At 32.4% G+C, this 20,084-nt stretch overlaps 1 protein-coding gene across 1 annotated transcript; it reads left to right on the forward strand.

Annotated features, from left to right (window-relative positions):
• The first annotated feature begins 3,592 nt into the window (after window positions 1-3,592).
• Window positions 3,593-5,917, forward strand: LOC107960790 (uncharacterized). Its single transcript, XM_016897069.2, has 3 exons — window positions 3,593-4,069; window positions 4,115-5,676; window positions 5,818-5,917. Exons 1-3 carry the CDS (start codon window positions 3,593-3,595, stop codon window positions 5,915-5,917), a joined length of 2,139 nt encoding a protein of 712 aa, XP_016752558.1.
• Window positions 5,918-20,084: the final 14,167 nt, after the last annotated feature.

Here is a 20,084-nt window from a genome sequence, read left to right on the forward strand (position 1 = left end):
TCATAAAATTGTTATCCAAAACTGGACTCGTACAACCCTGCCTGACCACTTGCAAAGCCTACGACAGTTCTATAACCAACGTGATGATTTATTTTTACTTTATGTTAATTTAATATTGTTTAAAAAATTATAAAAATATTAAAAGAATTCATAAAATGTATTGTTATGTTTAAAATTTTAATTTTTAAAAAAACAATCTTGTTTTTCTTAAAATGTTGATTAGATTTGACTCTCTTCATAAATGTAAACATTATATGTATTGAATAATTAAAATTTTTATGACAGCTTGAGGACCCCTTCGAAAAATTGCCAGTAGGTATAGGGGATTTATTTTCTCTAGTGAAGAAAGGGGACCCTAAGAAGGTCTTTCCTTTTGCAAAATTTTCTTCTCATGGCTACCATAATTCACCACATCATTTCAGTATATAATCTGTTGTTTAGTTGGAGAGTTGTCATCCTACTGATTTCATGAGGATACTTTTTATACAAACAGAAAAAAAAAAAAAAAGACATACCAATTTTTTTTAAAAAATGTTATATAAATTAATTGAATTCAACCCATATATATATATGTATACTTTTGGTAAGATGTCCACTTGATCAGATGTGTAGGCCAGTTTTAGCTTATAGGGTTTTCTCCATGTATATCAAATCGTATAAACAATCATGCAAATGATGATGGATTAGTTGGGATTGCTTGGCAAACCGGATATTTATGCAAATATTATTCATACAAAATTAGTACAGCTAAACAGATACAACCGATATAAGCTAGACCCTCCCAAAATGTGGTCCATAAGTTTAGACTCCTACAATATTGTGGTCCATTCTTTCATTCTGCTGCATTTACAAATGCCATTCCTTGCTTCATGCTTTGGTTCTAATGTTTCTTCTATTTTATTATGTATCCTTTTCATTTTATATTCAAACCTATTTGTAGCTATCAATAGCTCCAACTTCTACTTAGGTTTCCATGTTGTCAATGTGTAGAATGTTGGACTATTAAGAGGAGGTCAAACTCTCTTTAGAAAAGTCTTCAAAATGTCGTTTAATGGGAGTTGATGAATCCCTCAACAGTGGGGGTATCGTGTCCGAAGTATTTATGCTCAACTTTATTCTCGAGTTCATATAATTCAGGGAGCGCCTCGCCCACCAAAGAAATGTTGAACATTTGGCCTAGGTGGAGTTCGAATCGAATTTGTCGAACTTACAAGTAAATAGTTTAGGGCCCTTGAACAAGAATACAATTAGGGATATAAATGTGATATTTATCTTAACTCTACTGAGCAAATTTAATTCATCTTAAATTGAATTTCGAGCTGAGCTCGATACATTAACTGAACTACACTCAATTTCATCAACCGAAACCCTATCATTACATAGATAGTGATTGGCTATATTGGTTTCATATTGTTGATAGAAAAGATTGAAGGTTTGTTAAATGTATACATATTATGGGAAGAAAAAACCTTAACCCATAATTATTTGAAAGAAAGCATATCACATGCCTATATAGTATAAATTACTATTAAAACATAAACAAGCACCAATTTTTTCTCACCAAAAATGGATCTAATGTTCCCAAAAGACCCTACAAGTCAACCAAAGCCCACTCCTTCATTTCATTTATAATAATCCTTTTGGCTCTCAAACAACTTGGCTTTGTTTTTATTATATCACTAATGATATAACTCTAGGGTTGGACATATAGGGTCGGACGTATAGACTAAATCTATTCAAAGGTTGGTTGGATGATTAAATTTGATCTCGAATCTTAAATAAAATCGTTTCGAATTCGAATTGCTTCCAATTCAAACTTAATTTGTTATCCGATTAATTAACATTATAGCATCAACCTCTTAGGACTTAAACTAAAACTTATTAGTTGAAATGGACTAATATATAAATGAATTGCATGACAATTTATATTTTATAATTAAATTATATTAATATTAATTAAAATATTTTACCCAACCAATGACATTTAATAAGAGAATAGAAATCATTAGGCCGACCATTTTCCTAGTCCTAGGTCTCTTATTGACCTTTGATCTGACCTTTTTTTATCATCAAAGCATGCATCTCCGATGAGTTCCTAATTATTCAACCTTTTAGGAAGTAGTAAGGTTTCATTTTCAAAGTCATGTCACATTTAAGACGGTATACTATCCTTAAACCTTCATTAACCACATTAATTGGATAAGAAATTTAAGTAATTGAATTAAGAACAGAATCAAACTAATTGGTTAATAAATCATATTTTATAAATAATGGATAGGATTTTTTTATTAAAACATATTTTATAATTAATGGATGCCAATTTTTTAGCTTTACAATTTGATAAATTATATTAATAGTCTTTTAATTATTATTTTTTTCTTTTTTTGCTACTAAATAATCTAGATTTTAACCTTTACAGTACAATAATGACTTAACATAAAATTTGGTACCTACCTTTGCCCTTTGGATTTTTTTATCGCAAGTGGTATCTAAATTACTTTTTTTCTCAAGTTAGTATCTATGTTAGTCAACACATTAAGTCTATTTTAAAATAGGCTTAACCCAAAAATTGGTACATAAACTATATATTTTTCTCATTTTGGTATCTAAATATTTTTTTGGGTCACAAGTGGTACCTAAACTATTTTTTTCCCAAGTTGGTACCGTTATGAGTTCAACCCTTAGTTAAACCATTAAGTCTATTTTAAATAAATCAATTAAACATTGACATGTGGAAAAAAGAAAAAAAAATATTATTTTCTCTTATATATATTTTTTCTTTTTTTTTCTTTCTTCAGAATTAGTTTGAAGGTCGAACCAATCAAGCCACTGGTTTTAAATTTGATTAGATTGTTCGGTTCAATCAAATAAATTATTAAAAATTCATAAAAATAAAGATATCTAAAAAAAGAGGAAATTAATTCAATTGTTTTTTTAGCTAGGTTTAGCCCCTATCTCTCGACTAGTGTCATGGGTTACGCATGGGAGCACGCAACCATGACAAACTTGTGCGACCCATCGTATTTGAGGGAGGTCATTTGGCCCAACCAAACTGGCCCGTTGCCTGGAGAGATTAAAAGCCCATCTCAAGAGCATGGTAAATATGGAAAGTGATCCAATAAGATATGATTATGTAATCTTAGAGTTCTAATTGTATACAGCTTTTAATTGTAGCCATTAATGTACTTTGATTTACACCGTTGATTTTAGGGAGGCTCAACTATAAATAGAGACCTCTCTGCTCATTGCAATTCATTCAGTTGTAAATAAGAATTTTGAGAGTATTCACTCAAACTTTTCTCTCAAGTGTTCTTTCTCTTCTGTGGCTTTTGTTCATCTTTCAAAGTTCGTTCTTACTTCGTTCTTCTGCTGTTCTTCGTGGGTGCCTTGAGGGAATTCTGTTGAATCCTTTATCTTTGCGAGATTAGGCTGACTTCGGTGTTTTTACTGTTGAATCCATTATCATTGTGAGTTAGGCTGACTTAGGCGTTTTTAAGCAAAGAAACTGCCTAAGGCCGCACGGATCGCGTGGAAAAATTCTAAGTCCGTGACAGTTGGTATCCGAGCTAAGGTTCAAAGCCACCGTTGAAAGATGTCGAAAGAAGTTGAGAGAATGAAGACCCGTGGGAGGGCTAGGAAAGCTAGCCGCTCGAGGGACATATTGTCAGCTTTAGAGGATCGTGTCGTCACTCTCGAGAATTTCGTGGGGGTTATCAAGGAGAGGATTGATGATGTCGATGATAAGCTTCATGATGGATTGCAGTCCATGAAGGAACAGCTCAAAGTGTATGTGTTGGACAATGTGGAACAGTTGACGGGTAGAGATGATGCCATTGAGACTATGGTGGCGGCCTTGAAAGAGGAGATTGCGGAGCTCAAGGGTGAACTCACAATCCACAAGGCTGCTTTGGGCAATGGTGGGTTAGCTGTTGTCGCACCCAAGCCCAATATTGATGTTCCCAAGCCCAAGGAGTTCAAGGGAACAAGGTCCGCAAGAGATGTAGACAACTTTCTGTGGGGAATCGAGCAATACTTTCGTGCCAAAGGCATCACAGAGGATGTCACTAAGGTAATTACTACTGCGATGTATTTATCTGATGTTGCTTTGTTATAGTGGCGTCGTAGGTCCATTAATGTGAGACGTGGTGAGACCGAAATCAGAACTTGGGAGGAGTTTCTGTGTGAGTTCAAAGCACAGTTTTACCCAGAGTATGCCGAGGATGAGGCTCGGGCAAAGTTGCGTCAGCTTGCTCAACAAGATACTGTGAGGGAGTATGTGCAGGAGTTTAGCGAACTTATGCTTCAAATCTCATATATGGGGGAGAAAGAGGCATTCTTTTCCTTCATGGACGGATTAAAACTGTGGGCAAAGCAGGAGTTGCAACGTCGAAGAGTTCAAGAACTCACCAATGCTATGTCCGTAGCAGAATCGCTTGCTGAATTTGGTGGGAAGAAAGACAATGCCAATTATTCTAAGCTCAGATTTAATCAAAAGGGTAATAGTGGAGGAGATAAAGAAAGACCCACTAGGAACGGAAACGGTAAGAAGCCTTGGGACAAGAAAAAGAGTGGGCCTATAAGTTGCTTTCACTGTGATGGTCCACATATAATCAAGGACTACCCAAAGAAGGCCGCTGTCACGGCTATGAAAGTAAAGAGGGAGTCCGATGTGGAGGATAACAATCTTTGTTCGATACTAGGGGGTGTCGAAGATAGAATGAGCCATGGTTTGATGTTTGTAGATATCATTGTGGCTGGCAAAAAATTGAATGCGCTCGTTGACACAAGCGCTTTTGATTTGTTCATGTCCAAGGAGGCTGCTTGTAAACTGGGCCCCAAGATAGATAATGAAGTGGGTCGGATCAAAACAGTGAACTCAGAAAGTATTCCAATCAAGGGGGTTTCAAAGAGAGTGGATCTTCAGCTCGACAAATGGTCTGGAAAGGTATCCATTAAGGTAATACCACTTGATGATTATGATTTTATGGTTGGACTAAGCTTTCTAGATCAGGTTAATACTCTTATTGCCCCTTCGAGCAATTACATGGTGATTTCAGACGTGAAACATCAATGCATGGTGAAAGTAATAAGGAAAAGAAGCTTTGAGGGAAAAACACTGTCAGCAATTCAGTTTGCTAAAGGTGTACATAGAAATGAAGTATCATATTTAGCAACCTTGAAGATCGAAGAGACCGCTGAGTCTGTTAGTGAGACCCCGAAAGAAGTGGGTCAATTGTTGCAATCTTTCCGAGATATAATGCTTGCTCAGTTGCCTAAAATTTTGCCACCTAAGAGGGAGGTGGACCACAAAATCGAGTTAGTGTCCAATGTGGTGCCGCAAGCAAGGGCCCCTTATCATATGTCTCCGCCAGAATTAGAAGAGTTGCGGAAACAATTGAAGGAACTTTTGGATGTGGGATTCATTAGACCATCTAAATCCTCATACGGTGCCCCAGTGTTGTTCCAAAAGAAACATGATGGGTCCTTGAGAATGTGCATCGATTATCAAGCTCTAAACAAGATCACTGTGAATAATAGGTACCCTATTCCTCTTATTGCAGATTTGTTTGATCAACTTGGTAGTGCAATATGGTTTACCAAGTTAGATCTGAGATCGGGGTATCATCAAGTTCGGATAGCCAAGGGAGATGAACCAAAGACAGCTTGTGTGACACGGTACGGTTCGTATGAGTTCCTTGTGATGCCTTTCTGACTCACGAATGCCCCAGCTACATTCTGCACCCTAATGAATAAGGTACTTCAACAATTTCTTGATTGTTTTGTGGTTGTTTACCTTAATGATATTGTGGTGTATAGCAAGTCTCTTGAAGAGCACATGGGACACCTGAGGGAGGTGCTCCAAACTTTGAGGGAAAATGAGCTGTTCATCAATGAGGAGAAATGCTCATTTGCCTAACAAGAGGTGTCATTCCTAGGCCACATTGTAGGAGATGGTAAGATCCGAATGGATAAGAGCAAGGTTTGAGCCATTTCAGAGTGGGAGCCTCCAACCAAGGTAACAGAATTGAGATCCTTCCTTGGGTTGGCAAATTACTATCGACGCTTTGTTGAAGGCTACTCTAGAATTACGACTCCCTTGACGGACATGTTGAAAAAGGGGAAGGTATGGGATTGGAAACCGGAATGTGAGAAGGCTGTTAATCAATTAAGGTAAGAAATGACTAGGAAACCCGTACTTGCCTTGCCGGATTTTTCGAAGCCTTATGTGGTACACACGGATGCATCAGATTATGCTATAGGGGGAGTACTAATGCAAGATGGGCACCCAATTACTTTCGAGAGTCGAAAGCTTAATGAGACGGAGCGTAGATATACGGTCTAAGAGAAAGAAATTACTGTGGTAGTACACTGCTTGCGCACATGGAGACATTATCTATTGGGTTCCAGGTTCGTGGTCCTTACTGATAATGTTGCCAATAGTTACTTTCTAACCTAGAAAAAGTTGTCTCCCAAGCAGGCTCGTTGGCAGGTTTTACTAGCGGAGTTTGATTTTACAATGGAATATAAACCAGGAAGTGTCAACATTGTGGCTGATGCACTCAGTCGAAAGATGGAATTCGCAGCAATTAGTCCACCTGATGGTTCTTTGTTGGAACGCATTCGAGAGGGATTGTCCCATGATCCCACGACCAAAAATTTGATTGAGCTTGCCAAAGAGGGAAAAAAAGATTTTGGCTTGATGGGGAGCTGTTATACACTCATGGACACCGCCTCTATGTGCCCCATTATGGGAAACTCCGTAAGGAAGTCATGAAGGAGTGTCATGACTCGAAATGGGCAGGCCATCCAGGGATGCATCGCACTTTGACCCTTTTGGAGGAACATTATTATTGGCCTCACATGGGTGCTGATATGGAAACCTATATGAAAACTTGTCTAGTGTGCCAACAAGACAAGGTTGAGTTAAAGACTCCAGCCGGTTTGCTTCAACCCTTGCCAGTTCTAGAAAGGCCATGGGAGAGTTTATCCATGGATTTTATTATTGGTTTGCCTAAGTCTGACGGGTTTGGGAGTATTCTTATTGTGGTGGACAGGTTTTCAAAGTATGCGACATTTATTCTGGCGATCAAGGAGTGCCCTACTGAGGAAGCAGTTCGGTTGTTTCTTAGATACGTGGTGAAATATTGGGGAGTGCCACTGTCTATTATCAGTGATCGAGATGGGTAATTTACGGGCCGGTTCTGGACGGAGTTGTTCAAGTCAATAGGCTCAGATTTGAACTTCTCCACCAGCATGCATCCACAAACCGATAGGCAAACTGAACGAGTAAAAACATTGTTGGAGACATATCTTCAACACTACGTAAGTGCCACACAAAGGGATTGGCCAAAGTTGTTGGATGTGGCCCAATTTTCATACAACTTGTAGCGAAGTGGGGCCACGAATCAAAGTCCATTTGAAATAATGATGGGTCAATAGCCACTCAGACCCAACGCTGTTGTGACCCATTATACAGGACCAAATCCGGCAGCCTATCGATTCGCAAAAGATTGGCAAGAGAATAATGACTCGGCTAGAGCTTGTTTACACAAGGCAAGTAAGCGTAGCAAGAAGTGGGCTGATAAAAAACGAAGGGATGTGCAATTTCAAGTGGGTGACTCAGTCCTCGCTAAACTACACTTGATTTTGCGATATACTGGTTTTCACAAGGGTCTTGTGCGAAGGTATGATGGGCCGTTCAAAGTTGTGAAGATAGTAGGCAAGGTGGCCTACAAGCTTGAGCTGCCAGCAAAACTTAAAGTCCACCCGGTTTTCCATGTAAGCAAAACCATTTCATGGGGATCAAGAGGATCCGAATCGAGGCAAGTCCGAACAAGCACCGATGGGGGTAAAGGTGTCGTACGATCGTGAAGTTGAAAACATTGAGGCAGATCGGGTAATTAGACAAAAGTACCACCGACCACGGCATGAGTACTTAGTTCGATAGAAGGGACTTCCTAATAGCGTAGCAAGCTGGGAACCTGCCGAGGCATTGTGGCAGTTCCAAGGGAAGATTGACCAGTTCCATAAAGAAGATGCGGCGAGGGCGTCACTAGAACAAGTAGGGGAGAATGTCATGGGTTGCGCATGGGAGTACGCAACCATGATAAACTTGTCCGATCCATCGTATTTGAGGGAGGTCATTTGGCCCAACCAAACTGGCCCGTTGCCTGGAGAGATTAAAAGCCCATCTCAAGAGCATGGTAAATATGGAAAGTGATCCAATAAGATATGATTATGTAATCTTAGAGTTCTAATTGTATACAGCTTTTAATTGTAGCCATTGATGTACTTTGATTTACACCGTTGATTTTAGGGAGGCTCAACTATAAATAGAGACTTCTCTACTCATTGTAATTCATTCAGTTGTAAATAAGAATTTTGAAAGTATTCACTCAAAATTTTCTCTCAAGTGTTCTTTCTCTTCTGTGGCTTTTGTTCATCTTTCAAAGTTCGTTCTTACTTCGTTCTTCTGCTGTTCTTCGTGGGTGCCTTAAAGGAATTCTGTTGAATCCTTTATCGTTGCGAGATTAGGCTAACTTAGGTGTTTTTACTGTTGAATCCATTATCATTGCGAGTTAGGCTGACTTAGGCGTTTTTAAGCAAAGAAACTGCCTAAGGCCGCACGGATCGCGTGGAAAAATTCTAAGTCCGTGACACTAGTACCCTGATCAATTCCCGGTCTAATTTTGAAAACCCTGATTTTGATTGATGAAATAACTTTTTTGATCTTGTTAGGTAGAGCAAGAAGGCGGTGAAGTTTGAAAATAAAATTAATTGTAAGCGTCTTGACCTCGACAGGAAAATTTTTAAGCATTGCTAGTATTGCTAGACATTATAAAGGAAGAAGAAAGAAAAAATAGAAAAGAGAGAGAGAGAGAGAGAGAGAGAGAGAGAGAGAGAGAGAGATAAAAAATGTAAAAGAAAAGAAAATAATTAAAAATATATATTTTTAAGTTTATATGATGTGGCGGTTTATTATTGGCTGAAAATTTTTAATGAATATAGCAGTTTAGTGTAAATTAGAAGTGCTCATGGGTCGGGCGACCGGACCCGGCCCAATAGTCCGCCCGAAATATGGGAGGGTTCGGGTAAAAATATAGGCCCGAAATATGGGTTTAGGCAAAAAAATGAGGCCCGTTTAGAAAACGGGCGGGGCCTTGGGCACCACTTTTTTGGCCCTAGCCCGGCCCGTCCTGAATATATAATAAATATTTTTTTTATTTTTTTAATTTTAAAATACTTTTAAAATACTTTTTTTAAAAAATAAATTTTTGGTGTTTATTAAAAAAATGGGTCGGGCCGGGCTCGGGCTTAGGAATTTTTTCTCGGGCTGGGCCTGGATAAAATTTCAGGCCCATATTTCGGTCTAGACCGGGCTCGGCCTAGGACGGGGGCCGATATTTTTTTTCTGGGCCTGGCCCGGCCCATGAGCACCTCTAGTGTAAATTAGGTAACAAAGGAATAGTTTAGGTGCCACTTGTGAAAAAAATTTAAATATCAACTTGAAAAAAGGGTATAGTTTAAGTACTAATATGTGGGTTAAATTCTTTTTAAAATAGATTTAACGGTTTGACTAGTAAATATAATAACTTGAAAAAAAAGTTTAAGTACCACTTATGAATAAAAACAAATTTAGATACCAAAATAATAATAAGATATAATTTAGATAACAAATTGTAGATTAAGACTAAAATAATTTAAGGTTTCATTAGATAATCAAGAATCAAGAAGAAATAAAATCATCATGCAATATAATATATATTAGTTATTTTGAATTCAGGGGTGTTGCCAGGGGCTAGAAGGGGCCCTGACCCCCTAAGATAAAAAATTTCTCATTTAAGTCTTTTAAAATTTTAAATTAGTAAAGGTAAAATTATACTTTGTCCCTTAAAAATAATAAAAATTTGATCTAATCCTTTAAATTTTTAAAAAATATAGACTATTAAAATAATAAAATTATATTTTTTCTATCATAAAAAATACAATTTAATTTTCACCCTAAATTTTTTTTCTCAATCTCACCCTCTTTCAACTTATCAAGGGTTCACTCAAAAACCTAGGAGGCTAGATTTATGTTTGATGTTGTAATGTTAACTAATTAAATAAGAACTCAAATTTCAAAGATGATCAACAAATCATATGATAATTTGACGGGACAGTTCAGGATTTCTATATCATTAGAAGACGAAAAATAAATAAAACATGATTATCATAATATATATAGCTATAATGTATTTTACATTAACTAAGTGTTAGGATGGTTGATTTTGTTTGATACTAATCGTATTCATATAAATTTTTTAAGGGTAAATTACAATAGGGTTCACTCAATTATGGTCTTTTTTTAGTCTCCTAAATAAAAAAAGTTATAAAATGACTACTCAATTATTTAATTTTTTTTTTGGTTATCCAATTGATTTTTTGGGTGTTTTCATTTTTATATTAGCTAACTGGTGGCTAAAAAAGACAAAATTAAATAGTTGATGATTATTTTGTAATTTTTCATAATTAGATGACAAAATAATCATAAATTTTTTAATTCAACAACTCCATAATTTTTAGGTTATGCAATTTTAGGTTAAATGAAACCCCTACTAAAAGGATCACTAGGAATAAACCTAGTTTCCATGATCGGGCTGGGTTTCCCCACGATTCAAATATAAAAGAAGGTAAAGGATAAAATGATAAATATTGGGAATAGATAATTTGGGAGACATAATGATTAAGGATGAATATGCGTAAAAGTATGATTGATGGGGTAAAATGGTAAATAGCATTTAATAGATATTTTTAATAGATAATTACATGGCAATATGTAGAAAAAGATGGAGAAATCCACCCCTCTTTATATAGCTATTCACGTCTCTCTTAATGACCACCATTTCAACATTTCATTTTATTACAAATAGGTCCTTTCCACCATTAATAAGCCAATCAAGCTTAAACCTTCCAATTTCCTTGACGATTAGTGAATGAAATCAATAGAGAAGTGTAGTAATTACCTAAATTTCATGATAAGCCCAACCATAGTTGTCTTGGAGGAGAGGGAAAGTAAGGATTGTTAGAGAATACAAGTAATTGAGGTAAATATTATGAACTTTCTTGCAATATATGTTGGTTTTAATTGAAAAACATGGATTTTGATATGAGAGTATAATTTTAATGTTTAAATATTGTGTATTTTGATATGGAGAAAAGAAGAGAAATTGAAGAAAAGTGAGAAACAAGTGGAGAAATAAAGCAAGGAGGAGCTCAAGGAAGAAGAAAGCTTAATTTCAAGCCTTGAGTTGTAAGTACAACTAGCGTATTATTTATTTTAATTTTTTTGCTAGTAGTTAGGTTGAATTAGAGGTATAAATGCTTGAATATAATATTTTAAGTATAAGTTTATATGTTACATGAATGAAGAATTAGACATTATGATAATTAAGTATTAAGAAAGATGAATTGATTGTGTTTACTAAATAAATTATAATGGAGAAATAGAAAGAAAAGTGAGGAAAAGACTAAATATGTGAAATAAGATTAATTTGTAAAAGATGGAAAAATTGATAGGAATGTTATTGTTAAAAATAAGTGTATACATGAAGCAGAATATGTAAAAGATTGATATGAGAAATTTTATAGTAAGGTTATGAATAATACTAATGAAGTATGGATAAGAAAGGATTAAATTGAAAATATGCAAAAGTGATGTGTGATAAGTGTGATAAAAATTAATAGTGAATTGTGGAGATTTTGCTAAGTAATGTAAAATGCTATGTGTATTAAAGAAACTGAAAATTTTGAAATTTTTATTATTGTTATAAGGACTATATTATTAAAACAATGTAAAAGTGACATGAGATAGATATGATAAGGATTAGTGAAAAATTATAGAAATTATATTTAGTAATAAAATATGTTATATGTATTAAAAAGTGTTGAAAGTTCTATTAATGTCCTAAGGACCAAATTGCAGTATGTGTAAAAGTGACATGTGAAATGAGATAATAATAAATTATAGTGAATTATGATAATATTGTTAAGCATTGAAATACGATACATGTATTATTGAAAGTGGAAAACTTTGTTACATGGATTGTGGTTATAAAGACTAAATTGAAATAAATGTAAAGTATATAAGTTCTATTCTGAATTCAGAAAATGCAATTGATACTGATGAGAATGCCCAAGTAGACGAGATAAGAACAAGTGGGATATAGATGACATGCTGTTAAGGAATATTTAGCGCGCTTACCATATTTTATGCACTTCGGTGCTTACTGCTACGTGATTAAACTATGTGCTTACCGTTACGTGATTGCACTTTGTTCTTACTGCTACATGAAATGCATGCTAATGCATTACTGTATCAGTTTCACATATCCTATGTGTTCTGTTTAGTCTATTGGGCCTCTGTCGAAAGGTAAAAAGTTCTTTTATTAAATGTTAAAATATTGCATCTGTTAAATGAAGAAACGGGAAAATAAAGTTTATTAAAGATGGACTAAAATGCAATAGGATAAATGATAGCAATGAATGAAAATATGCAATAATTAAATGATAGGCTTAAAGATGATTACGAGTATAAGATCTGAATACTATTACATAGTTTATTTCTAGTTGTACTTACTAAGCTTGCAAAGGCTTAATGCGTGTTTTATACGCGTAGGTAAAGTAAACAAGAGAAGAGGATTCCGAGGATCAGTAGCATCTCATCTCATTACATCAGCAAGCCCGATAAAAGAGTAAAGCATTTTCTCTGTACTATTTGGTAAATGGCATGTACCTAGGTACATTTTAAGGTTGAAGTGTTTAAGGGACTAAATCGTAAAAAATGATACTTAACTAAAATTATATGAAATACATTACATGTTTATATATTATGTGTAAGATAATAAGAAATGGGTTTTGAAAATACATAGATTGAAGGTGAATTTGATTGATTTAAAATGTAAATTGAACAGGGGTTAAAACAGGTAAAATAGGAAGGGTCACTTAGATAAATTAACCCTAGTTTAAAATAAAATAAAAAACAGAATGACATTTTGGTATCGATACCAAGGGTAAAATATTGATACTTTGAAGAAAGTAGAGGTACTTTGAGCAAAGTATAGGTACTTTGAGCAAAGTATCGATACTTATGACTTCTATCCTCAGATCCTTGGGACTATCTGGTATCAGAGTCAAGAAGGAGCAGGTATTTCTAAGTTTTGAAAACATTCAATTTGTTTTCAATATTTCCAAGTTCTGGTTTAACTGTCTCTATTAATGTATTGTTATTTTTGCTGAGTATTGATACACAGTCCAGTTAGCCATGAGTTAGACGTGTCAAGAACAAAGTATCTCTATAGGCAATTATAGTAATCCATAAATCCTGATAGTAGAACACCCTTGTAGGAAATAAGAAAGCAAATAGTGTTTCCCTTCCTTAGAAGAACCAATTCTTCTACAAGCTTTCCTTCTAATCTATCCTAAGAGTCTGACCAAACCTCAAATAACACTTTTAATGAACAAGAAGAACATTATGAAAATATTCCTTAAAGATTTGATAATTGGACTCTCCCCAGAGTTCCAACAAACCAAGTTTACAAGAAAACATTTGAAAATTTAAATGCTTTTTGTAGTTACGTTATAAAAACAAAAGAAATGAGTTTACCTATTAAAAAAGAATTTGAAACGATCCAATTATTAGATAAAGTTGTTATTAATAAACTCGAAGAACAAAAATATACATATGTCCATTTTGGATTAGTCCAAATTAGTGTCAAACCTCTTAGTGTTGAAACCACTAAAAATACCTCAATTTTAATTGTCTTAAGATACCAAATATACATTATGTTTAATGACTCATTATTAGGAAATTTTTGACCAAAACATCTTAGATGTTTTTTAGCAACACATTGTTGAAGACTAAACAAGGAGAATCAAGTCAAGCAAGGACTTTATCATGAGATAGAAATCTACATAGATTGTAATTAAATAGACCAATTTATAATTATTTAAGTAAAGGCTTGTTTTAGTTTATGGAGAGTGGCAGAGACAGAGACAGAGATAGATAGAGAGAACTTATCTTGTTCATTGAGAGACTTATTTTTTTATGTAGATTTGTAAGTAAATTATTCTAGTTGATCAGTTTACAATTAAACTTTCAGGGGGAAAGTCTTAGTGGGGAGAATGATCCAAATTTTGTATAGGAGTGAGGTTGCAATTTGGTGAGCGAGTTAAACTTAAATAATGTCTTGTACTAGTTGATTTATAATGGATTACTTTTTGAGAAAGGTCTTGTAGATGTAGTAAGTTTCCAAACTGCGTAACCAAACTTTAGTGTCCATTTTTATTTTATAAATGTTAGTAAGTTTGTTTAGCTACGACTAAATGAAAATATAAAATATAAATTCACTAAAGTTACAAAGTTGATGATGCCACTAGCTTAGTCGGGAAAAAATGTATGAGTTTCAAGTTGATTGACACGACGTCTAGGGTTTCTATCCTTATGTTTGTAAGCCATTTCTCCTCCCACATTGTAATATAATTGCTTGCTTGCAGAGGGAGGGAAGGGAGAGAGAGAGAGAGTAAAGCAACTTCCACAAGATTTTATCTACAAGTTAAACAATGTTAACCCTGACTTAGACTGGTTTTGTTGTTCTTGTACATTATTTCTATTAAATTTGTCAATTGATAAGTTTTTAAATCTTCAATTATATGTAATGAGACATGCTAAAATAATAATACGTCATATCAATTAAATCTTGAATTGATTATGATTTTGCAACTTCAATAAGAATTTTCCAATGTTTGCTTATACAAGATAGGCCATGGTAACCCTTAGACCCATCCAAGGAGTTAGGCTTGATAGGTTTGACCCTCCTAAGTTGGTCATGGTTCAACTGGATTTAAGCTAGGCAAAAGTTTAAAAAAGAATTTGAATCGAGACTTGACTCATGTACAAATATAATGTCCCCGATTCAAACAAGCTTTATGAGGACCTGATATGAGTCATTAGAACACAATGCGCTGAAGGGACCAAACAGAAGCTGCAGGCAAAACCAGGTTGAGTTCCTGGTCTAGCCCAACAAATAGACAAGGCAAGTGATATGCATTAGAGTTTAGAGATAGCTTTTAGGGACGGTTTTCAAAGCTTCTAGGGACAATTTTGTCGCCCAAAATATGATTTAAATTTTGATCCAAAAAAGAAAGAAAGCATATGATTTTATCCCTTGAGATGTGACTTAAAGCACCATTCGTGAGAATATTTTTGGAGGGTTTCACTTTTGGACAACAAGATGGTGATTTAGATTGTAGCATTTTCAATTCTGACATGTTATATGAGAGGTTGCAAATTGAGATGATATGAGAAGAAAAAAAATAGGGTGCCTATTTGATTTAGCCACCTTACCTACCTTTTTCTATTACATGCCCCATTCCCCTTTCCTATAATTTTGATTTGATTGTCATTTATCAAAGGGTTCATCTCCCTTATCCTTTAACACTGCTCCAAAAACATCCTTAGCCATGTTGATATAAAAATAAATTATGAATTTGTTGGTACCTTTCAAGTTTCATCCTAGATGTAAAGAGTTTCGAGCTATATAATCGAGATTTAGTAAATTTGATATTTGGGTCTTCCAGTCATTAATGTACATCAATTCATATTAAACATTTAGAGATGTTGTTTTAGTTATCCAATAAATAAAATTCTCGTTTTAAGTAGATAAAAGTATTATAGGTTTGTCGGAAAAATATATATTTCTACTCTTAATATAAAAATGTTAATGCTACTATTACTTATATTATTTGAAGATTTGAAACTGAGTATAGGACAAAAAATAATAAAATTATAATTTTAAAATTATAAAACGGACGTTTAGGTCACATGAAAAGTTTGGGCATTTGGCTTAAGGTAGGCTGTCATTTTGTTTCCTTTAAACATTATTTGCACACGAGATGACTAATTTCAAGATTTCATCTTAAATAACTTACTTTTTGTAATTTAATTTTTTCTGACATTCAATTATTACCAAGCTTTTTAGTTTAATTTGGATCTGGTCGACCGACTTTGTGAGTTTTATTTATTATGTTAAAAAATTATAAATATATTATATTTATTATTAGATAACAATTTAAGTCATCGATTAAGTCTTAGTTCAATTGATATGCACATTGTTACCAATGTAGGAAGATGTCATCCTCCTATTTATGGGTTAGGGGTGAGTGTTCGATCGAATCAAGTCGAATCGAGTGAAAAGATTTTGAGTTAAACGAGTTCACGAGTTCAACTTTATCATCTTAACTCAATTTGAATTTTTTCGAATCGAGTCGAGTGAAATGAAGCTCAAATCGAGTCGAATCAAATCAAGTGAAATTTGTTTGAGTTAAATTAAAAAAATTAAACATGTTAAATAAAAATATTGTTATAGTATAACTAATTCCATGTTAGAGCACATAAATTTGAAATCATATATATTTGAATTTTTTCAAAGTAAAAAAAAATTGAGTATGATAAATTTGAATCATCTCAAAATTATTATTTTAGAAAATTTTTTAAAATTTATATTTTTTATAAATATTTTTAATTTTTAAAAATTATTTTGAATTACTTTGTAACTTTTGTTGAGAGAGAGAAACTAATTTGCTTATTTTCAAAGTTGACAAGGACCAAAAAGGTATTTACACCAGTCTGTTATTCAAATTATTCGAGTTATTCGAATTATGAAATTAACTCGACTCTAACTCAAAACTTGAATCGAGTTATTCGAATAATTCGAATTTTTTTTAATTTTTTTGAATCGAATCAAGTTTTATTCACCTCTTTATTCGGGTAATAAAAGTGAATGATATTGGACATCATTTTAACTTTAGGGTTTTTAAAGAGTTGATGACTTGGGGTCTATTTTGGTGTGTTGCAGCCTCACAAAAGATTCATTAAGGTAGCGTTTGAGAATTAAACTTGTATTTGAATTTAGATTTTAAATGTGTAAATTGAGTAATGAATTAATTTATGATAAACTTAACATATATTTTTTAAATTAAGTTTATATAAATTTTGATAATTAAAGTTACAGTTCATTTGAACCGTGAATTCAAATATTATATGGTCAATGCTAATTATGTGAATACAAAATGTTTTATTGCATCATATCGTGAAGTATGGTACCATTTGAGAGAACGATGCCAGACACAAGCAATATAGACAGCTTGTGAATTTTTAAATTTGAGATATTCAAGGCTTTGAAATGTGGTTGAGAAGACATTTGTCGTTCTAAAAAAATATTTCTCATATTAATAACATCACTTTAGTATAAAATAATAAAATAAGGTTGGATCATACTAGTAAGTTGCATATTTCATAACTTCAATTATAGATGAAATTGAAATTATCTATACTACAAAGAGTACATGGAAGAAGGAGATATTGATGATCTTAATTATGTAAATTCAAATTCAAATTATGATTAATTCGGTCAAGGACCGACATATGATGATAAAAAGCATATATTAAATATTAAAGAGAGAATAACCAAACAAATATGCACTAGAATAATTGGATAAAATGACAAATGATGTTTATTTTCCTTGTTAATTTTACTAGTAATAATCCTATTATCAATTACATTTTTAGACTAACACAATACATTTGATGATTTGATTTTAATTTTTGTTACTTGTTTAGAAATTATTTTTATTACCCTAATAAATTTTTATAGTATTGATATTTAAAAAATATATATATATATAAATTATGCAATTATGTAATTACACTCTATCAGTCAAACACATGTAGGAAATTATATTTCTTTGTAATTAGAAGAGAATGTAAGAATTACGCAGATAATTTTGAGTTCCCTTAATCATTTTTATACTCTCTCATTGATTTGGAAACATATGAAACTATATTAATTTCACGTATTTATTTGTAATATATAAGGTCATATACCAATGTCATAAATACAAAAGAAAATAACCGTTACAAATTCATAGATATAGGAATCAAAGAGGATGTTTCGATACCTCATACGCAAGTATCAATGCCTCTTGACATTATTCCCCTACCCACCAAGTTTAGCTATTGATTTAGAATGTTCCTATCCATCTAGGGCATGGATCTATACGATGCTCCCCTATTTTGTATTGACTATTGACTTGCACTAAAAAAATTAGAAATTTGTTTTGAGTTCTATACCACTTGTGTCAAATTAATTTGCAATTTTGATTAAGGAAAAAATTGAATTTATTTTATTAAATCAAAATATTTGAAAATTAAAGCTAACAAAATTTTATTCAATAATTATAAAAGTTTAAATTCTACTATTAGATCTTATACTTTGTGCAAGTTGTGGATTTAGTATTTGTACTTTAATTTGATTAAATTTAGCCTATATATTTTTCGAATTTTGAAACTTTAGTCCTTACTAAACGATAGCAGTTAAATTTATTTGGTTAAATTATGCTATTAGTCTTGTATTATATATAAAGTTATAGATTTAGCCTATGTTCTCCAATTGGATCATTCTTAGTCGCTATATTTTTTGAAATTTGAAATTTTAGTTTTAATACAAATGGCAATCATTAAATTTGTTAACTGATTATTTTATGAGTAAAATGTGAAAAGAACAAGTTGGCATAGCATTACACATACGATAATATGTTTGATGCATCAGATTTTGAAAATAACAAAATTTAATTTAATGAATTTAATAGTTACCATTTGATCAAGACTAAAATTTTCAAATTCTAAAAAGTATAAGAATTAAAAATGACCAAATTAAAAGTATAGGTACTAATTCCACAACTTACGCGTATAATAAGGAGAGAGTTTCACCAAACTTTCAACCTTTACAGTGTTAAAAAAACAAAGGTTTTGTTAACTTTTCATTTTATTAAATACTTTTTTTAATATAATTTAAGTTAAAACATTATTAAAGAGAATTAATATAACATATCACACTATTGGCGAAACTTTGGGTAAAATACAAAAATATCACTAAACTTTGGTTTTTCTTTTTTCTTTTTTGTCTTTTAATTATAAAAAATTACATTTTAGTCATTAAAGTTATCAACGTATAACATTTTGGTCATTAGTTTGATAATGACCATTACAACCTTTATTGAAAAGTGAAGTGGCACATTAATTCAAGAGTTAATATTCGATATATCTCTTAATTATAATTAAAATATTTAATTTGATATTTTTACAATACTTTTAACAATAATTCTGAAAATATTATTAAAAAATCTAAAAAAAGTCTGAAACTAGCTAGTGTTCCATTGCAGCAGCTAGAGCCCATATGCTGATTCTATATTGGCTGGCTTTTCACCAAACGAAAGCTACAGGTTTTCAACAATATTAGAATTTGTAAATATTTTTATAATTTCAAAGAATAAATATTGAGTTTTCAGAATTTGTTAAGATTTTTTTTATAGTTTTAGATTTTTTAATATTTTTTTCAGAATTATTGTTAAAAATATTGTAAAAATACTAAATTAAATATTTTAACTATAGTTCAGGGACCAAATTTGACCACTTAACTCTTTGAAATTGACCATTTAATTTACCCTTCTATTAACTTGCTAGTGGATCAATGTGATCCGTTAAGTCATTAATCCTTAAATACATTGTTAATCACTTAATTATTAGTAAATTTTCGTTTTAATTACTCAATTATGAAAAGTTATAAAATGATCATTAACATTATCAGTTTATAATAATTTGGTCACTTGTTTGTTAACTTAGTACTAGACTAATGATATAACACATTAATCCATAGGCTTAATAGCTAATTTGCTCCCTAAATTATAACTAAAATATCAATTTGATACTTTTAGTTTAGTTTTACCAATAAATCCAAAGCAAATCCAACAAAATTCTAAAAATTAAGAAAAATTCTTTATCAATTTGAAAAATTCATAATTTATTTTCTATAATTATAAAAAAGTTATAATTGTACCAAAATTCTTGAAAATTTTAAAATGTTCATAAAATTCTAATAAAAAATAAAAATTACCTAAAATTCCAAAAAATCTAAAAAATTGATATATATTTCTATTAACTACTATAGTTTACTCTATAAATTATTTCGGTTTGAAAATTGTTTGCA

The sequence above is a fragment of the Gossypium hirsutum genome, chromosome D07, assembly GCF_007990345.1.
Source record: "Gossypium hirsutum isolate 1008001.06 chromosome D07, Gossypium_hirsutum_v2.1, whole genome shotgun sequence".
Lineage (NCBI taxonomy): Eukaryota > Viridiplantae > Streptophyta > Magnoliopsida > Malvales > Malvaceae > Gossypium > Gossypium hirsutum.